Raw genomic sequence first — 22,851 nt, forward strand, 5'->3', positions numbered from 1 at the left:
AAAGTAAACAAAATGATCTGGAATATTTATGTAAATGACTGTGTTCTTCGATGAAAGTAATTGAATATTTGGATCAAGCTTCGTAACGCGCTGACTTAATTGATCCTCTAAATAAGCATCTGTAATTTCCGTTCTTAAATAAGTTTAATTTTTGTCTCGAGTGAAAGTACGCCCTAAGCGAGAAGTAAATAACGAGATTGATCCCTTGATATTTAAATTATACGAATATTTTCCAGAAAAACTTATTAAAAACCGGCTTTTATTAAATTTATTTACAAATTTATTAAAATTCAGTATTAATTGTTTGTATATGTATTGTATTTCAATTACTTGTGTTCAATAAACTAAAGTTAAATACTGGTTCACTGGTGGTGGTAGGGCTTGGAGACAGCTCGTGTACACTGGGATTGGGTAAACAGTTTCACAAAAATTGTACGATTTGACGACGAGTATGCATAATCACCACGCTCTAATGATACGCATTTTTTAAACTTTCTCCATTCTTCTTCATTCACAAATACCAACTCCGTGTAATACTTCGGTAGTTTTAACATCTCTACAACTCTTGGGTGATCAGTCCAATCGTCAGAAGAAATATTAGAAACCGAAGTAGAATTACAAGGTTTTTCATCAAGCTTCTTCTTTTGTGCCCTTGTAAGTACTGATAAAATATGATCATTCATCGCCTTTAATTCTTCACTACTAATTTCTATGCGTGACAATGCATCTGCAGCTACATTATCACACCCTTTCACATAAGTAACCTTAAAATCATACTCTTCAAGTATTAGCCGAAATTTTAACAATCTACTGGAAGGATCTGTCATATTGTATAAAAATATTAAGGGTCTATGATCCGTTTCTATAATGAACTTTCGTCCATAGAGATACGGTCTAAAATATTTAACAGACCAAACAATCGCTAAAAGCTCTTTCTCAATCGTTGGATACCTACGTTCAGCTTTATTTAAACTACGACTGGCGTAAGCTATTGGTCTACGATCAGCATTACATAAAATCGAACCTATTGCATACCCTGAGGCGTCTGTCTGTAGTATAAATGTGTTATTATAATCGAAAATAGGATATTGTAATATTGGAGGGCTCATTAACATTTCTTTTAAAGTACTAAATGATTTTTGACAGTTTTTATCCCAATTAAATATTAAGCAAGCTTGTCTGGATAGGTACCACCCACTCATTAGATATTTTACCGCAAAACAGCAGTACTTGGCATTGTTGTGGTCCGGTTTGAAGGGTGAATGAGTCAACATTATTACAGGCACAAGGGATATAACATCTTAGTTCCTAAGATTGGTGGTACATTGGTGATGTAAGCGATGGTTAACATTTCTTACAATGCCATTGTCTATGGGCGTTGGTGACCACTTACCATCAGCTGGCCCATTTTGCTCGTTCGCCTACACAAACTATACAATAAAAAAAATTTACTAAAGTCACAATTAAAATGTAGATTAAATTTAAATCTACATTTTTTATACGTATGTTAGGTACGTGTGTGTGTCTCAGTTATATATGCGTAATATGTGCTTATAATGTATACTTGTTTGATATAATATGTGTGCTTCTCATAACGTCGAAAGACAAATAGAATTCGCCATGGTCCACCGGTCATTAGGGGGAGGAAACTAACCGGAACGGCCGATACTACCCCATGTCTTAATTTTTCTAGACGATCGTCTTTTTTTCAGATAAATCAAATATCATTCTTATTACTATAAGCAATAAGACTTCAAATAAAACGCTTAATACTGAATGATCTTCTCTTCCTTATTAATAAAATGTTAAAGATAATGAAAATGAAAGACTATATGAGATAAAAATAAAATATAAAATAAGATATTTTAGTTCAATTCTTAGTTCAAGTTCTTAGCAAAAGTAAATTTGTTAAAAAAAAAAGTTTTTAGCTATTAACAAAAAATCTACTTGTTAATCAATGATAATAATAGATAAATTTAAAAAAAATTGATCACGTGGTAATTTTTAACACGGTACAAGTATTTTGATTGAGCTTTGTACAAAACCCTTGAGACAATATCGATGGGTTGAGAACTAAACATGTATAAAGTTATATCATTCGTATTTCGTTCTTAAAGTACTATAAAATTAGAAAATACATTGAAAACTGAGGCTATATTTACACTTACTTGACATTGTTGCGGTCCTTGTCGGTTAGGGGAGGCAGGTTTGGGCCGCACCTTCTTAGACAGAGGTCGCGCGTCCAGTCCTGTGACTGCCACAGAGACAGTCGTTATGCCGCTTAAGCTGGACGACGAGGATGTTGTGCAATCTAAGAAAGAAACAATTCAATATCTTATAAAAAAATAACTTAACTTCTTTTTAAATAATATCTTTATGAATACCTTTATTAGAGCTAAGGCAAATATCATATCATCGCGCGATTTATATTTTCGCGTTCAGTTCAGATGAAGGCATTTCTAAAGACGCAAAATATTTATAGTACACTATATAACATTAAATGTTATAAATATCATTTTATTGTAAGTAGAAGTGTATAGATAATAGATATTATTAATTAGTAACAGATAATTAATGATCAAGAAGAAGAAGAGACAAAATACAACTAACATCCCTTTAAGGAAGTCATGTGCCACAAATTACGATTCAATGTAGTAGTTATCTGCACTAAGACTTTTAAAGTTTTTAATCCTTAAACGTAATAAACATGCGGGCACGTTTCAGTTATAAATTAAAGATAACATATACAAAAGGCAAAGACAACATGTCTGTGGAGATACAGATACAAAAAAACTAAACAAAAAAACCCTCGAAAAATGGTACGGACCCAAAGTCTGCGATATTTCACATTCGGAGCACCTAATCATATTTTATGATATTCTGGTATTCTGTAAGGCTTCTTGGAATGTCTGGCGTTATAATTTGAATCGATTAAGCATTCATAAACAACATAGGTTTGTTCGGTATGGCCGTTTCCAAAGAAAATATACCTCATTTATTACATAATACAATTACATTAAAGGTAATTATCGTGTAAGAACAATAAATCTATACAATTTAGAATTCTAAATAAGCTAAATTAATTCATAAAATAAGGTCAAAATTAAAATGTAACTAAGGAAAAGTTTCTTTATATTTTTAAGAAATACATAAATATGCATATACATATATGTTGAGTGTTAAGTAAGATTTATATAGAAGTTTATTAAATCAATACCGCTTAGAAGGTATTCTGTTACCTTCTTAACGTTTTATAAACGATTGGATGTTATGTTTTTATGTATTATATGTTATCTGTACCAGAGTTCATCGACCGCATTTGTAAGAACCCTACAAATTACCTATTTGCTGTGAAATATTTTGCGTTGATAGATGCAGGTAATTTATTTAAGTGCCCACTTTGTACAGTACGAGAAGGTACGTACGGTCTTTGCTGGTAAAATAGCAGTTTATATATTAAAGACTTTTAAAAATAAAAAAAAAACGCTATTAGCGTGAAGAACTTTTGTGGCTGTTTCTTATTTAATTAATTAAAAAAGTCATAATACTACGGGTGTAAATTTTTTTAAAAAGTAAAATCGTTTACTAAGAAAAATCTGTTGTTGTGAATATATGTCTATTGTAAGTATTATTTGTGCTCATATTAGCAATAAAAAATTCAGAATTTAAAACCGCTTAATTTTCGTATCATCTCTATTATACATATGCTGAATGTTTTGCGCTCAGTAAGCGTAGATACACTTTTTTTTAAATATATAAATTTTGTCATTGAATTTGCAAATGGTGGTCATTTGTAAGTTCAATGACAAAATAATGATGTTATATAATCAAGATCGCTCGTATACATTGTCAATGTAAGAAATATAAAGCTTTCTTTTAAATCACTTACGATTATGATTATGAGTATGATTACGACGTTATTTATATATTATACTAAAGCCTCTTATTAATATGAAGTATGTAAACTTTAGGAACTACTTACTACCTGCATTGCTACCTTGCTACCAAGACGGTAGCTTATTTTTAATTAAGTCTAGTTATTTTGTATGCTATCGTATACTACATTTATTGAATATTGATATTTTTGTGGAATTTTAATAGAAATAATTTGAACAAGTGATTATATATTAGTATCTGTATTTTTTGACATCAACACACACAATACCTAAGCCTTTGTTTCAATAGATCAATGTTAAATTCTCATTCATAATTTCGGTTCCTATTTAATTTATTGTCAGAACAAACGAAATTGGACTACGATTTAATTAGTATTTTAAATTAAACGGAAAATAATTTATGTGCTATTTACCTATGATGTTCATTATTTGTTGGTTAAATATGCAATTTACCGAGTGGAATGTTCGTAATAAATTTCACGATAATAAAACAGAATATTAAAACAAATCTCTGGAAAATTCGATATTAACTTTATTTCAGAATGCAAGTGAAGCCGTGCATTATAAAAAAAATAATAAATAACTAGCCAGTATTTATGAGTTAAATTTTATATTAATCAAAATAGTTTTCATGCAGTTCGTCCACGTTATTTAATATTAACGGAACTTTTTCACAAGCGTTACACATGATCATTTTATGTGTTATACAGTCCCATAAAAATTCTTTCTTTCTTTGATTCTACTTGACTTTAATACACGTAAGTAACCATTAATTGTAGTTTTCTTAAAATATACGCTCATTTAACCAAACGGTTCAATTTGTCGTAGAGTGTATTAATATAGAATATTTCGAAATATTCAGCCTAATTCAAGACATATTACTGGAAAACTATTTTATACAGAAATATTATTTACGTACTTCAATAGGGGACTAACATTTTGACCTATTCGTTTGAAGGGCAGACAACATCTGTAAGCCAAATAAAACCTACGTAAATAAGATACTTAGGAGTTGTAAGGAAAATCTCGTAGACTAAATTTAATATCGTTTAAAACGAAAGCAGAGCAAATGATTCGTTATTCGATGTCAGGAATTTGTTTTTAGTTTTGTCTCAAATAATTGTAAATAAAAATTTGTGTATTTATTTTATTAAATTAAAGCCACATATTATCAATTTTAAATAATTTAACTTTAAAATATTATAAAAATTATATTTTAAATAATAGAAATAATAATAATAATATTTAAAAATAAATAATAATTAAAAACAAGACCCAACAGTGCCCTACAAGTTCCATATATGATTTTATTATTATTTAAGTTTATCTTTATACATTGTGAAATGCAATTATTATTAATTTATAATTTAGATAATTAAAAGAAACACTGTTGATTTAGAATGTATGTATTGTACATATTGTGTATTATGTTAATTTAGTTTACACTATGTTTGAAAGCATTATTTTCTTCTTAAAAAGGAGTACACGGTCATAACTTAACCAATATTTCATTCAGTGATATATACATATATATCATATTGATAAATGAATACGTTTTGTTTGAATATATGAAGCAGAATAACTTTGCACATAAAACGATAGTTTGATCTTTGATAAAGCTTTCAATAACATTAAAAGGAGAGGTTTCTTCGAGCATTACAGAAACCCTATAACTGTAACCACATCCATCACTGGGGGATAGTGAAAAGCAGGCACTTTGTTACGCTTGCCCAGTTCCATCCACACGTGATGGGATGTCATTTTTCGTCCATTCCATTAGTGGTCATTGGTCGAGACGAATACCGGGATGAGAAATAAATAATGTCGAATATAAATACAGCAAACATTTCAGTTGGTCTAGAATTTACTTTTTCTAAATTTTTACCAGTTATACAGCAGTTTGTATAACTGGTAAAAATATAGATCGTAAAAATATAGTCGTCTCTTATTTTACGTTCAAACACACAATATTTTTTATTGCTGCGTTATGGTTAAAGGGATGAAAAATATTTAATCCCATGATTCACGGCACATTGACTTATGTATGAAATCATTTATATTTCATATAATCAATCAATCAATCATCAGCTACTGACAATCCATTGCTAGTCATAGGCCTCTCTCAAGGTGTGCCAAATTTCCCCGTTCTCCGATGAGTACGTTCGTCTAGTCGAGCCCCGTTGCCTTCTTCGGGTAATCGGTTCACCTTGCTGGTGTATTTGTTCGATACGTGTCTCACTCGTCTGCCTCAACTGCCATCAGTCCTTTGTCATACGTGAACAACGCAATGCCAATTCATCACTGCCAATCGTGTAAGCTCTAATCGTCGCTAACTCAATTCTTCTCCGGATAGACTCATTATCTTCATAAATACTCCGTAAATAGCTTATTCCACAACACAATGAGTGACTTTGAATTTGAATATCTCTTACAGTGTTTAAGGGCAAAGGAGACTTACATTTAAAATGACCAAACCCTCGCTATGACATTTTAAAAGAAATGAAATAAAACTTTGATCAAACGTAAATGTTGCTTTTTTTGAAACCAATTATTTTATTTTTAGGAGATATATATTTTAAGAAAGTGTATCTCAATTTTATTTATAAAGAGTTCTATTAAGTAACTGATTTTTTAGTAATAACAACAATCCGTTCGGTTTTTCGTAGCACAATATTGCGCAATAAAAGTTAAGACTATACAAAAACATTAATTCATTCGTTCTTTACAAAACCCATTGCGGAAATATAGTACAATAACCTAAATTTGTATTTATATAGTAAATTCAATATCTTACAGTCTAGTAGGTAATAATTGTACACGAAGCCTCATCAATCAGATCAACCCTCTGTCTGTGCATCGAGCCATATCGTTTTACCGGTAAATGCTCGACATTTGCATGTGCATCGGTCAGACATGATAATTATTTCTGATTAATCGCCATGTATGCATGAGATGTGTGTGTAATGAATCCGTTGCATTCATCTATATGTCAATAATTATATTATGCTTGAAGTAAATATAAAAAATATCATTGCTAGGCTTAGGTCTCCTTTATTTATTAGTATTATTAAGGCAAGCAAACCGTAAATCCTATTGTTGGGTGATTCCTTCCGCTCTTTAAAGGTGTTTTTATCTAAATAAATTATATTTATTATAACAAAAGAAACAATAGAGCTGAGCGAAATTCGGTCGCTCAGGTACTATTATTATACTATACCAGATTTTAGAGTTTAGTTAGTACATATTTCATTTTCTAAAACAATGTTAATGAATTGTTATAATAATCCTTTGTCTATATTTAAAGAGACTACAATTAATATTGCCTAAAATTCATATCGACATTATTATTTCCATGAATCATTTATCAAATTTCGTTCTATATCGAAAATATAGTAATCAAATCGCATTATTGTTTAAACGAATAGCTCTCCTGTGGCGCATCATTATATAATATCATGTGATTTCCATTTAGTTCATTGTATTTAACTTAATTCGTACGTTGTACGTAATTTTGCAAAATCGATACTTACGTCTATTGATTCTTTTGTTTATGTCACATAAAAACCTTATGGATTATTTATTTAATTGATAAACTTCAAAATATAATTAATTTGATATATTATTAAAAAATATTAATATTTATTTGATATATTTGAAAATAATGATTATTCACGTAATCTTTTACTGCCAGTAACTTCAATTAACAAAGCGGTTCTTAATTTATTAAAGAAAATAAAGTAAATTAATTAATAAAAATATAATTTATAATAAAGTTAATTAAAGTTTTATATTAAGTTATGTATTCACAGCAAGTTAAATTAAAATCTATTTTTCTAAGAAGAAATGTATGAGTAAGAGAGAAAGAAATATTAGAGTTATCGTAATAAATATATAACTTTTTAATTGTTGCGACTGAAACATAAGATTATAAAGCAGTATATTCCAGTGTCATGGATTAAAATCCCGGTCTGAGTCAATATATAATTGGATTTTTCTCAACAGCAGATAGGAGTGGAAGTAGGTAGAGTTTACACTTTCCTGTCTCGGAAAATACTAAAGCAGCTGTTTTTGAGGATGAGCTCTTTCGTCTTTAATTATATTTAGCATTCTTATAAGTATATTAAGATTTTATTAATATATTTTTAAAACATTCGATACTTTTTATATTTTAAATACATGTATACTTAAATATCCTTGAAAGGTATTTGAATATTATTATTCTAACAACAGCAATCATATTGCTACATTATTCTTCATTACAATACAAAGACAAAACACATTCCTTATGAACGTAATAAATGTTGATTTTGCTTTTCAGAGGCCGGCTCGAATTCGTCATTTATTTTACGATTGAGATTTTAAACTTGTATAAGTTAATGAGAGCAATCCTCAGAGACCAGACTTAAACAAGACAAGTGATGCGAACATTACAAGGGTTGTATACATTCATTTGAGATTACAGCATCCCAAATAGTACTACTCCATACAGTTCGTAAATAATTATTACGTTTAGCGTGAGAGAAAAGTGTTCCGTTTTCTTAAATCGAAACATTTTGGTTTTCTTTGCCTTATATTTATTTGGATTATTCAAATGATGTAATTTTAAAATATTATTTAACTTACAATTAGTTGTCAATTGTATGTATATACAACATTAATAATAATAATAATAACAACATTAATAAAATATATGGAAAAAATAATTGTACATTTACAATTTCATTCCTTTTAATAGTTTTGTTTCCTTTCGTTGACTGGTTAAGTTGAAAACGTGAAAGTTATTGCTATTGTTTGAATTATAATAATTATGTGACGTTATACAAAGTTGTATTTATAATTTTTAAATTAAAGCGTCATCAAGTAAGTGTTTAAAGCCAGTTTATTTGCTTAAAAATATTTTATGAATAAATAATTTGTATATTGAAGTGGGTAGTTCTGAACTGCCTAACCATTTAAATTTAATAAAACCATTTAAAGAACACAAGCGGCGAGTGCTAGGCTTTAATAGTTATTCTTAGAAAAGAAAATTTAATTTAAAATTTGAATGAAAGCACTACTTCAAATAAGAGTCAACAAAATCGATTAGGTTATCAGGCAGCATACGCAAATGAAAAACAATTTAATTAGCAAGCCTTCAAATCCACACACCACAAGCGTAGCTACTATAATCCAACAATGTAAAGAAGAAGTTTATAAATTTAAATAGTAGAGATCTCCCATTGAAACATAACCGAATATTGTTGTTGCTGTTGTTGTTATCTCAAAGTCGTTCCAGACAAGCACCACGTATTTTTACGCCCTTAATTTGTGTATAGAATTCATCTTGTGTGTGCGGGGTGGAATTCTGTCACACATTATTACTCTTAGCCTTTGCCCACCAGTGGGATATTTGTGAGCTGATACATTTATTCTTAATGTTTTAATGTGCACTGTATTGATTAACGTGTAAATAATACGCAGGCAATGATAATAATTATGACGATGAGATTCCAAAAAGGTTTTATGTAATTATTTAAAAACGAATAATTGAATCCCGGTTACTTTGTAGTCACATGTGCAAACATCTCTTGTTATTTTAGGGTTAAGAGAAATACTGTATTTGCTTCAGTACGACAATACCAAAGAAAACATTATTTCGTATTTTCGTTTGATAAAAAGAATCCCTCATAAATGTATGGATAAAGGAAAACTATTGATAGAAATATAAACAAAATATGAATAAGTCTTCGATATCTAGTGGAAAATTACCATATAAACTCAATTTCACATGTCACAAGCTCTGAACCCAAATCTGCCTGTAACTTGTTCGACGTTCGATTTTGTTGTTTGTTGGGCAAAATGCACCTTCATTGTTGATTATAAAATAGTGTCAGGATGTTACAATGAAGGACACTGATTGCTAAACCATGTAACAAATATTTTTTTTAACCAAATCTATCGACTCTTATTCTATAGAGCTTTAGTATTTTTCTACTTGAATTGAAACATACAATATACACTATTAACAAGAATAGTATATTTACTTGTATTATATGTTGTCACAATTTTTGGATATCTATGGAACTAAAGGTTCTCGAGTGGCGACCACGAAACGGAGGGCGCAGCGTGGGCAGGCTCCCTAGAAGGTGGACCGACGACATAAAAAGAGTCGCGGGAAGCCGTTGGCAGTGCAAGACCGGCCAACATAGAAATTCTTGGGGAGGCCTTTGCGCAGCAGTGGACGTCTTTCGGCTTATATGATGATGATGATGACGATGGAACTAAATACAAAAAAACTCGAATCGAACTTAAGTCCGATTAGAAAAATGTTTTTTTTTTCTTTAAATAATCCGTTCATTGAGGAAAGCTATAGCCTAAATAACTTTATACTTTTGATCTAAGAAGCGGAACAGTAACCTTAAAAGAAGCAAGCATGTATATGCCAAATATAATGCGAATAAAATCGCGTGGCTGTTCTGCCATAATACGCCAAATACTTTATTGTACATCACACCACAAAGATAAAAATACAAAACATGTATATTGCCTAAATAAATGTACAATTATGGCGACCTTATCGCTACATAGCGATCTCTTCCAGGCAACCAAGTGTAAGTAATTACAAATAGGATATGGGGTAGGTGGTGGCATGAATAAAATAATATTAATATTTAATTAAAACAAAACCAATTATTAAATGTAAATATAAAATACACATACTATACATATATCCATAAATAAATTATATTATCAGTACATACAAAATTATAAGTATATGATATAAATACATACTATATACAGCAAAAACGAATAAAACGATAAGTCCTCAGACATAACAAAAAAGAAAAGCAAATGAATAATACAAGAAATACTGAAATAAGAAATTATTGGTGATAAGGCACTTGAGACAAAAAGTGATCTTTCACAAGTTTTTTAAAAATATTTATAGATTTGGCCTCCCGAATATTTATAAGAAGATCGTTCCAGAGTTTAATATTTTAATTGTAAAAGTATAAGGATGAAACAACACGCAGTACAGAATAGACAGGATGTGCATATTCCGGCGAAGTCGAATGGGTAACCGATTAAGACGAGAACGAAATTGTGAAATGTGGTCATATTTCCGTAATCCAAATATAAACCGAATAAATGTATTTTGAAGTCTCTCAAGCTTAGTTAATTGGTCTTCGGTTAAGTCAACAAAGCTTGCGTCAGCATAATCAAGGATAGGAAGGAGTAGAATCTGTGCGAGCATAATTTTAGTAGGAATTGGAAGAAAATGTCGAAGACGACGCAAAGACCTCAGCGCAACAAACACCTTCCTGCTGATCTCATTTACATGGCGAGTCCAGCTAAGAGTATTATCAAGGAAAACTCCCAAGTTTTTAACGCAATCGTAATAAGGGATGACAATATTGTCAAACATTATTGATGGCAAGGAAGACCAATCAACTTTAGAACAACGAACCCTGGCAAAGAATACGATGTGGACGGCAAACAGGGCTTGAGCCATGATTCCGATATTAAAATGGCGTGAATATTACGGGACTCAAAAGACGCAAGCATGTCAGGATAATGAGCCGGAATACTTTAGGCATTTATGTGAACTACATTGAAATTTTAATAATATAAATGAAGAAATAAAAACTTGAATTTATAGTTTCATCAATACAACTGGTCAAGATGTCAATTCAAGGTGTGACGACTAAAAGAGGTTCCAATTTTATATGGAAATCATTTTTTTTAAATTTTTTTTGTATCTCTGTGTTTATGTATTTCTTTGATTTGTTCGTTGTTACGGTAGTGTGTGAAAGGTTCAATCTGGGTCAGTGAAATTATTCATATTTAGGATCCTGTCATGCAGGTCTCGTCCCGCCCTCGGGCACTCCCAATATTATATCTGTTTGTTAAGAGTTAGGGTTGCAATAATTATATATTTTCGCATTTGTAACATATTTTTTAGGCAATTTATTTATTTATTTCTTTAAAAAATAACTGGCAACTATCACCAATGGATATTTTTATCACAGGACTGATGAGGTCGGTGTTTTGAGTACTTACTTTAATAAAATTAGGACTCAAAATATCAACAGCAAATAAAATTTGTACAACTAAATTTTAAATAATCTTTTCAATGATAAAAAGGTATGGTGCATTTTTATCATCTTTATAATTTTTATTTTATTATTTAAGTATTAAAGGAATATAAGACAGTTAGTATTTATATTACTTATATTTGTGTTGGTTATACATGAAACTATCACAAACGGCATCTAGAATTTAGTTTGAGAAATTATAACCACACGGTACGTTGTGCGCAAAAGTTCTAAGAGCTTGCACGACCCGTATGAATTTCACAACGTAATATATATGATATATATGCGTGTTTGTTTCCTGCGATAGTTTCCTGTAAATTTTGCATATATCTTTGATGATATTTGAGAAAATTCACAGAAAAAAAATATATGAATTCTTAATAAAATAAGTAATTTATTATTTTACACGTGTTTTCTTATATTATTATAATAGTTTTCAATTAGGACAAATAGTTTTAGAGTTTAATAGCTCTATTACAACGTAAAATAATTGAAAATGCTATGCAATATGTAGTAAATGGGTAGCTTTGCTGTGTTTTTGGTTGAAAGTAATTGTATATTTGGACTAAGCTTCGTGACGCGCAGACTTAACTGATCCCCTAAATGATTAGCATCTGTATTTTCCATTCTTAACTTAGTGTAAATTTTTGTCGTGACTGAAAATGTTGACAGCAGTAAGTACGTTCTAAGCGAGAAGTAAACGGCGAGTATGACCTCTCGATATTAAAAATTACTTTTAAAATTGCTTTTATTTAATGTACAAAGAATAAATAAAAATTAGTGTTAATAATATTTTATTTTATTCTATTAATTTTCAAAATAATCAATTTTTATAATATATATTACTATTTAATCATATTAAATATATGTAAAAAATTAAAAATGGATGAAAACTATTTAGGATGTATTCTTGCAAAATTATATAGAAATGGGTAAATAGATAAATTATAAACACAAATTAAGGACATGAAAATTCTATGGTGGTAGCCCCGGATTGAACTTTTAACCTTCGGTTAAGATTCAGGTTCAATCAAGCGGAACTTTCATGTTACCATTTTATTAATATAAGTTAATAAAATAGGGGAAAACAAATATATTAAAGCATTTTTATATTTAATTATTCCATCAAAATCTAATCTTACGAGCAAACTATTTTATTACTTTTCACTTACATTTCAAGCTCTTAAAATATACACTCAATTTTGTTGCTAGGACTAAGTATCAAATGCTTTATGTGATCTTAGAAACTTATCAATATATTTCGGATTTATGTTTCACAATGACGAGTAATATATTTCTTTTAAAAACATATTTTTCTTAGATAACTCAAAAATATATTTCCCAGAAGTAAAGCTTCTAGGAAAACAAAAATTAAAATTCTTGCTTCAAAAATGACGGACTCCCAATATAAACTTTCAACCCCTATTCACACTCTTAGGCGATAAATTTTGAAAAACGTAGAAATACGTATTTATTCATTTCTATCCAGAAGCTTGTATATGAAATTTCATGCTTCTAACTTTGAAAATAACGAGTTTCCAAGCAACCGTGCATCCCTTATTTTACCCCTTTAGAGATGGACCTTTCAAAAATCCTTCCTTAGTGGGTTACATCATAATATGCAACAACTACCAAAATTTCTAGTATCTAACCCCTGTGGTTCGGGTTCGGCGTTGATGAATCAGTTAGGTATATTATACGTTGTTGTTATTTATTCATATGTATAGATAATGACAGCGTATAAATTCTTAATGTGGTTATATTAGTACAAGTGGTTACTCGTATTTGTTTGAAATCATATTTTAATATAATTTCGCTGAAATATAAATGAGTGAGGATTTATTAATATAATAATAAATAATATATTTAATAAATCTATTAAAATCATATACTGCTTTAGCAGTAGAAGTCGCGTGTAGGCAATAAAAAAAAAACACGAAAATTCATTTTTTTTTGTTTGTCTGTTGAATGTTTATCTGTCTATTTGTTTCTATGTAAGCGCTCATCATCGAAACTTTGCGGATTTGCGGTTTTCAAATTTACTTTAACTTAGAGTAATATTAGGCTATGTTACATTGAAATCGTATGTCAATGAAAAAGCTATTTCAGTTAAAGATCATTTTAAATTCGTCTTCTATACTTATAATAAAGCGGTAGAAACTACAAATCTTTATATTGAATTTTATCTACAAACTAGTAATAATATAATTATGGGCTTACGATGATAAATTAATATTATTTACTAATTTCAAGATAATTTTGTTTAATTATATTTTCTAAGGTAGTGTCTATAGCATTGAAAAAACAACTATTTTGTCATTTATCATAGGGGTTTAGTGTAGGCGTGAATCTATCTCAGGGCGCCTTGATGAGTATATTCTGACTTACTTGCACTAGAGGTGCACGCTTTCTGTTAATTTGAACACGTCTTTGGGTCTTAGAGAGCTTTTGTAAGTATGAATAAGAACAGATATGTGAAGTTATGTTTGTAGTTAAGGTACGTTTTAGATTGGATTGTAAATATATTTTGAATCTGAGTTATGAAATTAACATTCTTAAAATTAAAATAATACAAAAAGCTTAGATTTTATTAAAAAATATATCAATATTTTATTGAATACACATAATACATGTAGACCTCAAATCACAATTTACAAATACATATGTGACTACTAAAATAAATAATTTATATTATTTATTATTAAAAAAGTATAGTTTGTCAAATTATAAATATTTACAAATAAACTTATATATTGTTTATTTGTTGAACAATTTTAGATTTATGCGATTTTATTTCGGGTCAAACTAAAATTTGACATCTGACAAAGTATCATATAAAATGTCACGTTTAATCTTCTAGGCTCACAGGGTACTTTATAATCTACATTCCACGTCATGTAGCAGTCAACCTCGACGCGAGCGAAATTCTACTAAAACGCGATAAATTTAGTAACACACGTGACACGCCTGATAAATAACCTAACGCAGCTAACCATTCTGTACAAGTGACACGAACATTGCAGAATTCTGATTTAGTTAATTAAATGACAACTAATGTTAAATATATAATATTCATTCGTTGAATGTTACTTTAAAACTAATATGATTGCTTTAAATTAGACTTTCAATATATATATACTTATATATTATATATACTTTCAATTGTCTAATTAGCGTAAATGACTAAGGGAGAAAAATTGTTTACGAGTTTCGTTAAACATTTATAAATTAGGAAGCCCCTAATTAGAATGACTGGTAAGAGTTTGTTAAAAAAGTTTAAATACAACCTTTTTTGTAGAAATTATGTTTTTAAATGAAAACCTACAAAGAAAACGTTGATGACAGGTAAACACTGAAATGTATCATTTCTACAATTGTAAAAAGTTGTATTTCGAATATTTTATAGCGAAATGCGAATTAGATAGCATTATCTACAAAGCGGGCAGTTGAAAAATGTGTTTTGACCTAAAATACGGTGTCGGTGTGATGAATAATGAACTAAGTTGTGAAGTTCTTCCCGTTCTTGCGGCTTGCGGTCACTAAACAAAGGAAGCAGCGATCTATCAACGTGTCTATGTACATAACAGTTACTGCAGTCTAGACTAAATGTACTGTAATTTTCGGTCTTTAATATGAAGTTTTTCTACTGCTTAACCTTAGACTATATAAAGATTTACATTTCTCAGCAACACGGTTCTATATGTAGTATAAAGCCGTGTTGCTTCAACCCGAATAGTTTATTATGATATCATTTAAAAAAAACAACATTTTTCACAAGCTAAGTTTTTTACATTAAATTAAAATAACAAGTGCCACTTCTAGTAATATTATGCATCTTTAAATATTATAAATAATATGTCGAACTCGTATGATACGTCTCATTTTTAATAATATTATCGAAAATTATAAATTGCAGTGCTAAGAACTCATTTCATTAATCACCTGTGAAATGTTGACAACCGACTTGTCGGTGATATACTATTTTGAAATGTTATATTTATTATGGTCGATGTATATAATTATTTCTGACCGATTCCTGCGGTGAGTTTCGAGTTTGCTTTTACAGAATAGCCCTACTGGGTCATGTTTTCTGATGTAAGATATGTATAGTCGTAAAGGACGCTACAATTTATGGGACCGGTTAACGGGAAGGTCTAGCTTCCGCGTCATTATCATTAACCTAGAAACATATGTCACAGAGCAGAAACAGTTTAACTCGGTACATTGGCTTTTATAAATAGCTACGTAATATAAAAACTCATACATGAAGATGAAACAATTAGTTTTATCTATATATTATAAAAATACCGATGTAAGTAATGATGCTGCTTTTTCATACGGAAGGTGACAATGGCATCGAGCGAGATTAGGGATTATTATATCAAAATAGCCATAAAAATTAGAGACCCATAGACCGAGGCGTTTTTTTGATGCAAAACGTTTTTGAAACAAGCTACATATTATATATATACATATGGGGAATGTAGTATAACATAGTCCAACTAGTATTATTAATTGTATGTTTCCGATGTATATGAGTACATTATAAACATCTGTTTTTTGTTTAAATTTTTGATTAATGTTTAATTTATTCATCTTTTATAAAATATTCAAGTAATTACACATATGATACTTCTTAAAAACCTAAAAATAATTTAAATTAAAATTATTCATTCAAAATATTTATATGATAACAAGTATTATTTGTAAGTACAGAAGTCCTTAACGAGCAGCGGTAAAGTGAGGTTGCCAAACAAAGGACGCTTCAATCTATCAGTCCTGTCAAGAGTGCCTCGGGATACGCATGATCATTATGTCAGAAGCTAACAGATACTTTACGTAAACTCTAATATGATCTAAGCTGTTACTATTTTTACAAGCCCGTTCTATAACGAAGAGGTAATATGATATAATCTTTATCATCGTGAGAAATAATTATGAATATCTTGTTTCAAAAGTACATGTTAAAATCGTTACGATTGATTTAATTTGTCAACACAGTAAAACCCGCTACTATACCAATTATATAAAATAAAAGTGCCTCCAACAAAGTTGACGCGGTCTGATGTATTAGTGTAGTGTGTTTACAGAATTAAAGTGGAAATAAACTCAAAGCAGACGAATAAAGACCGAGCAGTCGACGTCAAGCGCGGAGCTTCCAGTTCGTGATCTCGGCAGTTGCAATTCTATCGAAATATCGGACATAACATTTTATCATTATATACATATATGTTTAAAGTATTAAGAAATACAATTAATCAAACTATCCTTAAAAAACTCTTATGTATTTTGTAACAGAAATATACATATACACATTATGCATTACATGACGTTTCTGTCACGATGCACAAACAAACGGATCTTAAAAGTTTGAATATAAAAGCACACGGACAATGCATAAAGAATGCTATTCTTTGATAAACGGATGTTATTCCAAAATGATGCTTCGCTCGAGAATTGTAGTATTATATTCACTGTAAGTGGTTGAAAATAGAATTTAACAATGAATAATATACGAAATAAGCAAGTAGACAAGTTAAGTGGTCTTTAAAGATGTTAAATTGGTCACGAAACACGATTGAAGTAACCGTAGGATTAGTTGAATAAATTGGAATTTGAATGCAATGGAAATGTTTGGTGAAATAACCATTGAAACCCTTAATTGCTCCAAGAAAACTTCTTTATGTTTCTGAGTGGCGCTTGTGGGAATTCGTCTTATATTACCGAGAGTCTGCATCACGGAAATTTAAATTGCAAGGAATTACATTTTTTATTTTAAATGTATAACATCCAACGTTTTCGTTTTACTAGCGTTTATATAAGCATCATGTTTTTCTTTAGCAATCCAACAGCAAGACAATGCATTATGCTTAGTAGTTTTACAAGGATAGATAAAAGTAATTTGTTGGTATGTCAACAAGGCAGCCCGTACTAACGGGGACACTAGTCCCACTGCTGGGATAAGGTGTGTTATGGAGAAGAATTATAATTTCTTAATATAGAAAGGTAAATAGAAAATTTCACATCAACTTTTTTTTGCGTAAAAATTAATTAAATATTGATTTTATAAATTTAAATTGAACCGTTGTTCTATAAATTCAATTATTTATTTCAGTATTAAGCCCGTCATTAATGTCTGTGTTTTATATTGTGCAATAAAGTATTAAATAAATAAACACACAAAGACTTAGGACGATGTACGGTATTTTTAAGAACAATTTTTAATTATCTTTCAATGGAAATTATATAATACGTATCTGTTTCCTTTTTACCGAATGCATAGCTGGAAATTGTCATTTTCAGTACAAGGTATCGTCATTTACTAATGCAATCCTCTTGTAAGCTATAACTTTGTTCGCCATATTTGCTGCAAATGTTTCCAGGACTTGAATATCGGAAGTAATTATTATTGATTAGTTTCGCATTTTCTCTTTGACGTTTCAGTGTTTGTGTCTAATGGCAAAGTCATAATAATTACACTATACATTAGTCGATGACTTTGTGAAAGTTTATCATATAACTTTCTAGTTTGCCAAAATGTAAAATTCGTATCTAACTTTGAATATGCGCTGCATTCGTATTGATGTTTGTGAATAGGTAGATGTGAAAATAAATACGGTTACAAAATAGCAGCGAATTAATTAAATGAACACCGCTAATGGTTTTGACATGATGCAGATATTAAGCCGATTATTGTAATATTCTATTTTTAAAAAGAGCTTGCCGCCGCTTTTACAGGATTTGGAATTGTGTTATGTACTGTATTTATAAATGTATGTGAGCAAAAAATATTTTGAAATAAAGTCCATATTTTCTTTCTCTAATACGTTATAATATATTGTTTTATGTATGTTTTGTATTTTTTTAAACTGCCTAACTACTTAGTTACTTGTACTCTATTTGGTATTATGGTTTTAAATTAATATTTTGTATTTATTTTAATAAAGATCTTTGTACTATAAAATCGTAATTAATTCGGATTTTTTCAGTTCTTTGTTTTAGCTATCGATATATTTGAAAAATATATCTTTATGATATAAGATTATACCTCTATCGTCGTAAACTATTTCATTGTGATATGAACACATCATTCAATTTTAAGATTTTATAATTTGACTACGGTATCTAAAAACATATTATTTCATATATTATAGGAACATGAAAAAAACACCTTATATTTGAAAATACGTTTCCTATCAAAACATTTATAAACGTAGCTTGCAAGCTAAGCCCTAAGCCTCTTACTTGGAACGCATATTGTAACATTAAATTAAAAAGACCCATCAGGCTAATGGATTGTCAAGTCGCCTTTTGTTGCACGGTTAATCACTGCCGTTCGTGCATGTCTTTGACAAATATTAATCATAAATAATCCCATGTAAAATACATAGATAATATATATTTATCTACGTTATATTTTTATTATTTGTGTGGTATAGTTAAAAAGTACTTTGTATTGTTGTGTTCCGGTCTGAAGTACAATGCCAATGTCTAAAGGCGTTGGTGACAACTTACCATCAGGAGTATTCTATAAAAAATATATAAATATAGATATTTTGTAATTTAGACAAAAATTTGTCTAAATGAAAAAAATATTTATGCAATAAAACTAATTGTTTTTCCAAACTGATCATTTTATTATGATCAATATTCATATTTCTTAGAAGCTTAATAGCCGTAATTATCTCACGGCTGGGCAAGGATCTATCTTTTATTAAGGATAAAGTTTGAAGTTTAAACCATCACGCTACAACTTTGTTATATGGTAGATAGACGGTAAAGTAAAACGAGAAAAACTGTAATACAAGAATTAAGTACATCAAATGTGTGATTACAAGAATTTGGACGCGTGATTGTCAATCGGTCATGACCCCACGGTTTTTACGGCAATTTAGTTAAGCATTATTTTAAGAATTATTTAATTCAAATGAAAAGCTCGCTCTGTGAATGTAAAATGTCCTTTTGAGTTTGTGAAAAGAACAAATGTCAGTTTGAAACAATGTCGCGAGATTGCTAGCGGAATATATTAAGCGAGTCTAAGTTGAATTTGTTTAGAATAAAACTCAATTATATGTAAAAAGAATCGTTTGTAGACTCAATTTTACAACATTTATATATATAGCAGTTTGTAACGTTCCCAAATTTTTTTCGATTCCTACCCCGCGTCGGACTCATGCATGTTTCATTTCTGGGTTATAAATTTTGTGCGCGAGATGTGTGAGATATAAATGACAAACGCCATATTTGTAGGCCGTGTTCTATTTACGTATACATTTATTCTTACACAGAAAATGTAATGACTTAAAAATTTTTCGTTGCTACTTCATGTGAGATGAAAACGTTATTTTATTTTTTATTTTATATGTCTAATTCATAGTTTCTAGGCTTTGCCAGTGTCTGAAAGAGGAAATGGGCGTTCGAAAGCATCTGTTAGGTATCATTTGACTTTTTTGTACCACTGACAAAGTGTATGCAAATTTCATCATAATCGGTGGAGTAGTTAAAGTGTGAAAGCGTAACAACAAACATAATTACGAAATATTTTTTTAGTATGAATTTAAGGGTATAAACATATTTATATTTCCAATCATAAGTTCGAATAGACAAGCTAGAATCGAATTTAAAAGATAACTAATTAATAAATAAAAAATAAGTCTAAAACTGTAAAATAACAGTCGCTTTTTTAGGTGAAGTTGTAACTGTTAAAGAATAAAATAACTTCAAGTGTTAAACGAACAGAAATGCACAAAGCGTGCGTACACTTGAGGGAAAAGGGCCTACATATTTAATGGCAACGTTTCATTTTTGGCAAGTCTATTGCGCTGGCGTTAGCTTTGCAAGCATAAGCCTTTTGCAATAGACAACATAATATCGTTGTCAGTATTTAGTTTGAACTTAGACGTACGTTAACTAAAATATAGTTAGGCGTTTTTATTTTATCGAGGTTTGTATCTGCTGTTATTACGATTTTTAAATTCTACTATGGTAATGTTACGTACATGGATTTGAAATCGCAAGACTTAAAAGTATTTTTTTTTTTTTTTTATCTGTGGTTAAAAATTACATCGTTTCAAAAAGAAATGTTTGTACATTTGAATAATATACGCTGCAGTTGCCGTAGCTAGTAGTAGATATTTTCACATGTAAATTACTTTGTATCACTTAATTTTGCTGGTTCAACAATTAAAAGAAATATGGAAGAAAACTTCGTTTCATGCTGATAATAAAAGGAGCGCTACGGAGCGTTAAGTGTACTGATGTTTTTGCGTTAGGGTTGTCAAATCGTCATTTCTCAAAGCGTCCCCGCGGGCTGGAATTAAGGACGCGTGACGACATCGCACATTTCTACTATGCGGTTATCCAGGGTGTCTCTCTTGACAGGGTACTTAATGCCTCACTTCGATATACTCGTACTAAAGGGGATAAATCCTACAATATTCCACCCAATTTGAGCGAATCATCAAAACACTCAGGACAATTTTTTTTTGTGTTGTGACGTATTAATTGGCTTGCATTTAATGTTTAAAAGCAATAAGTATTGGAAACGTTAATATAATACACATATTATTCATATTTATACGTAAACAATTACATAATCATCAGTCTATTTCAACCTGTTTCAAAGTTCTATTCTATTTAAACGCTAAAATCGCTTATGCGATTTACGCTAATATAATTTGATTCATTTAAACATAAATCTCTATTCGAAACGCTAAAATAAACATCACTGCGTAGTTATGCTATTACAGCGTTGGAACACATCAGTAAATGCAAATTACGTCAAAGGTATGGGAGATGTACGAATGGGAAACGTTATTAAGTACGCTAGAACGACGTACGCTTGTAAAAGAGACCAATTCTATGAAGCTTACTTAGGCGAGTGTGCTCTCCGCTTTATTTGCTTAGGTTATTAATATCGCAAAGGAATTCTTGCAAAGCAGTTTGTACACAAGAACGTCTGTTTCGCTTTGTTTGAAAAAACATGTTACATTTGAAATTAAATTATTATTCTTGGACGTCGAATCATATTTCTGTAGTGAAACCCAGAGTGGACTTATTCCTTTGATTTAGAATTTATTCTACATTTATAATTTCTTTTTAAACGTTGATTTAAACATCTAAGTAAGCTATCTTTGCATAATTTTATATTTAATACTAATATTACATTTTTCAACAGAAAAGTTTAGAGGCTCTGGTAATATACAATTTACCAGGAATATACGCGCTTTTGTTCACTCTATTTTGTCCACACCGCACACATTTATACCGAGAATTTAAATAAGTAATCCACTTAACTAGAAGTAATTTGACCTATTACTTTTAGTAAAGTAACAGCCTGTGAATATCTCACTGCTGGGCCAATGCCTCTTAGGAGCATGATGTAAAGAGAAACCTTATCCCTATAAGAATATAAGAAGAAGGTTTGCCATTATTTTACCATATTTCTCGAAAGCGTACTAAGCTGGTGGATACATATGTGGCAGAATTCAGTCAAAGTAGGCGCATGCAGTAGTAACAGCCTATAAATATCTGTCCTCAAAAAGGGAGAGGAGGCCTAAGGTTTAGAGCTTATTCCACCACGCTGCTTCAATGCGGGTTGGTGGAATACACATGTGGCACAATTTCCTTGCAATTAGACACATGCAGGTTTCCTCCCGATGTTTTCCTTCACCGAAAAGCACGAGATGAATTATAAACAGAAATTAAGCACATGAAAATTCTGAGGTGCTTGCCCGGGTTTGAACCCACGTTTATCGGTTAAGATTCACGCGTCACCACTGGGCCATCTCGACTCGTAAATAAAGAAAGTCCAGTTTACTTTAAATGTGAGTTATAATATTAAACTCGTAATAGAATGTTCTCGGTTATAGTTATTTTGA

At 30.1% G+C, this 22,851-nt stretch overlaps 1 protein-coding gene across 3 annotated transcripts in view; it reads right to left on the minus strand.

Annotated features, from left to right (window-relative positions):
• Positions 1-22,851, minus strand: part of LOC126775760 (zinc finger protein 541) — a 239,789-nt gene that overhangs the window by 39,429 nt on the left and 177,509 nt on the right. For all 3 annotated transcript variants that reach the window (XM_050497844.1, XM_050497843.1, XM_050497842.1), the window contains one exon: positions 2,169-2,311. In XM_050497844.1, coding sequence (XP_050353801.1) covers positions 2,169-2,311 — 143 coding nt within the window. The remainder of the gene's footprint in view (positions 1-2,168; positions 2,312-22,851) is intronic.

This window comes from Nymphalis io, chromosome 19 (assembly GCF_905147045.1).
Source record: "Nymphalis io chromosome 19, ilAglIoxx1.1, whole genome shotgun sequence".
NCBI lineage: Eukaryota > Metazoa > Arthropoda > Insecta > Lepidoptera > Nymphalidae > Nymphalis > Nymphalis io.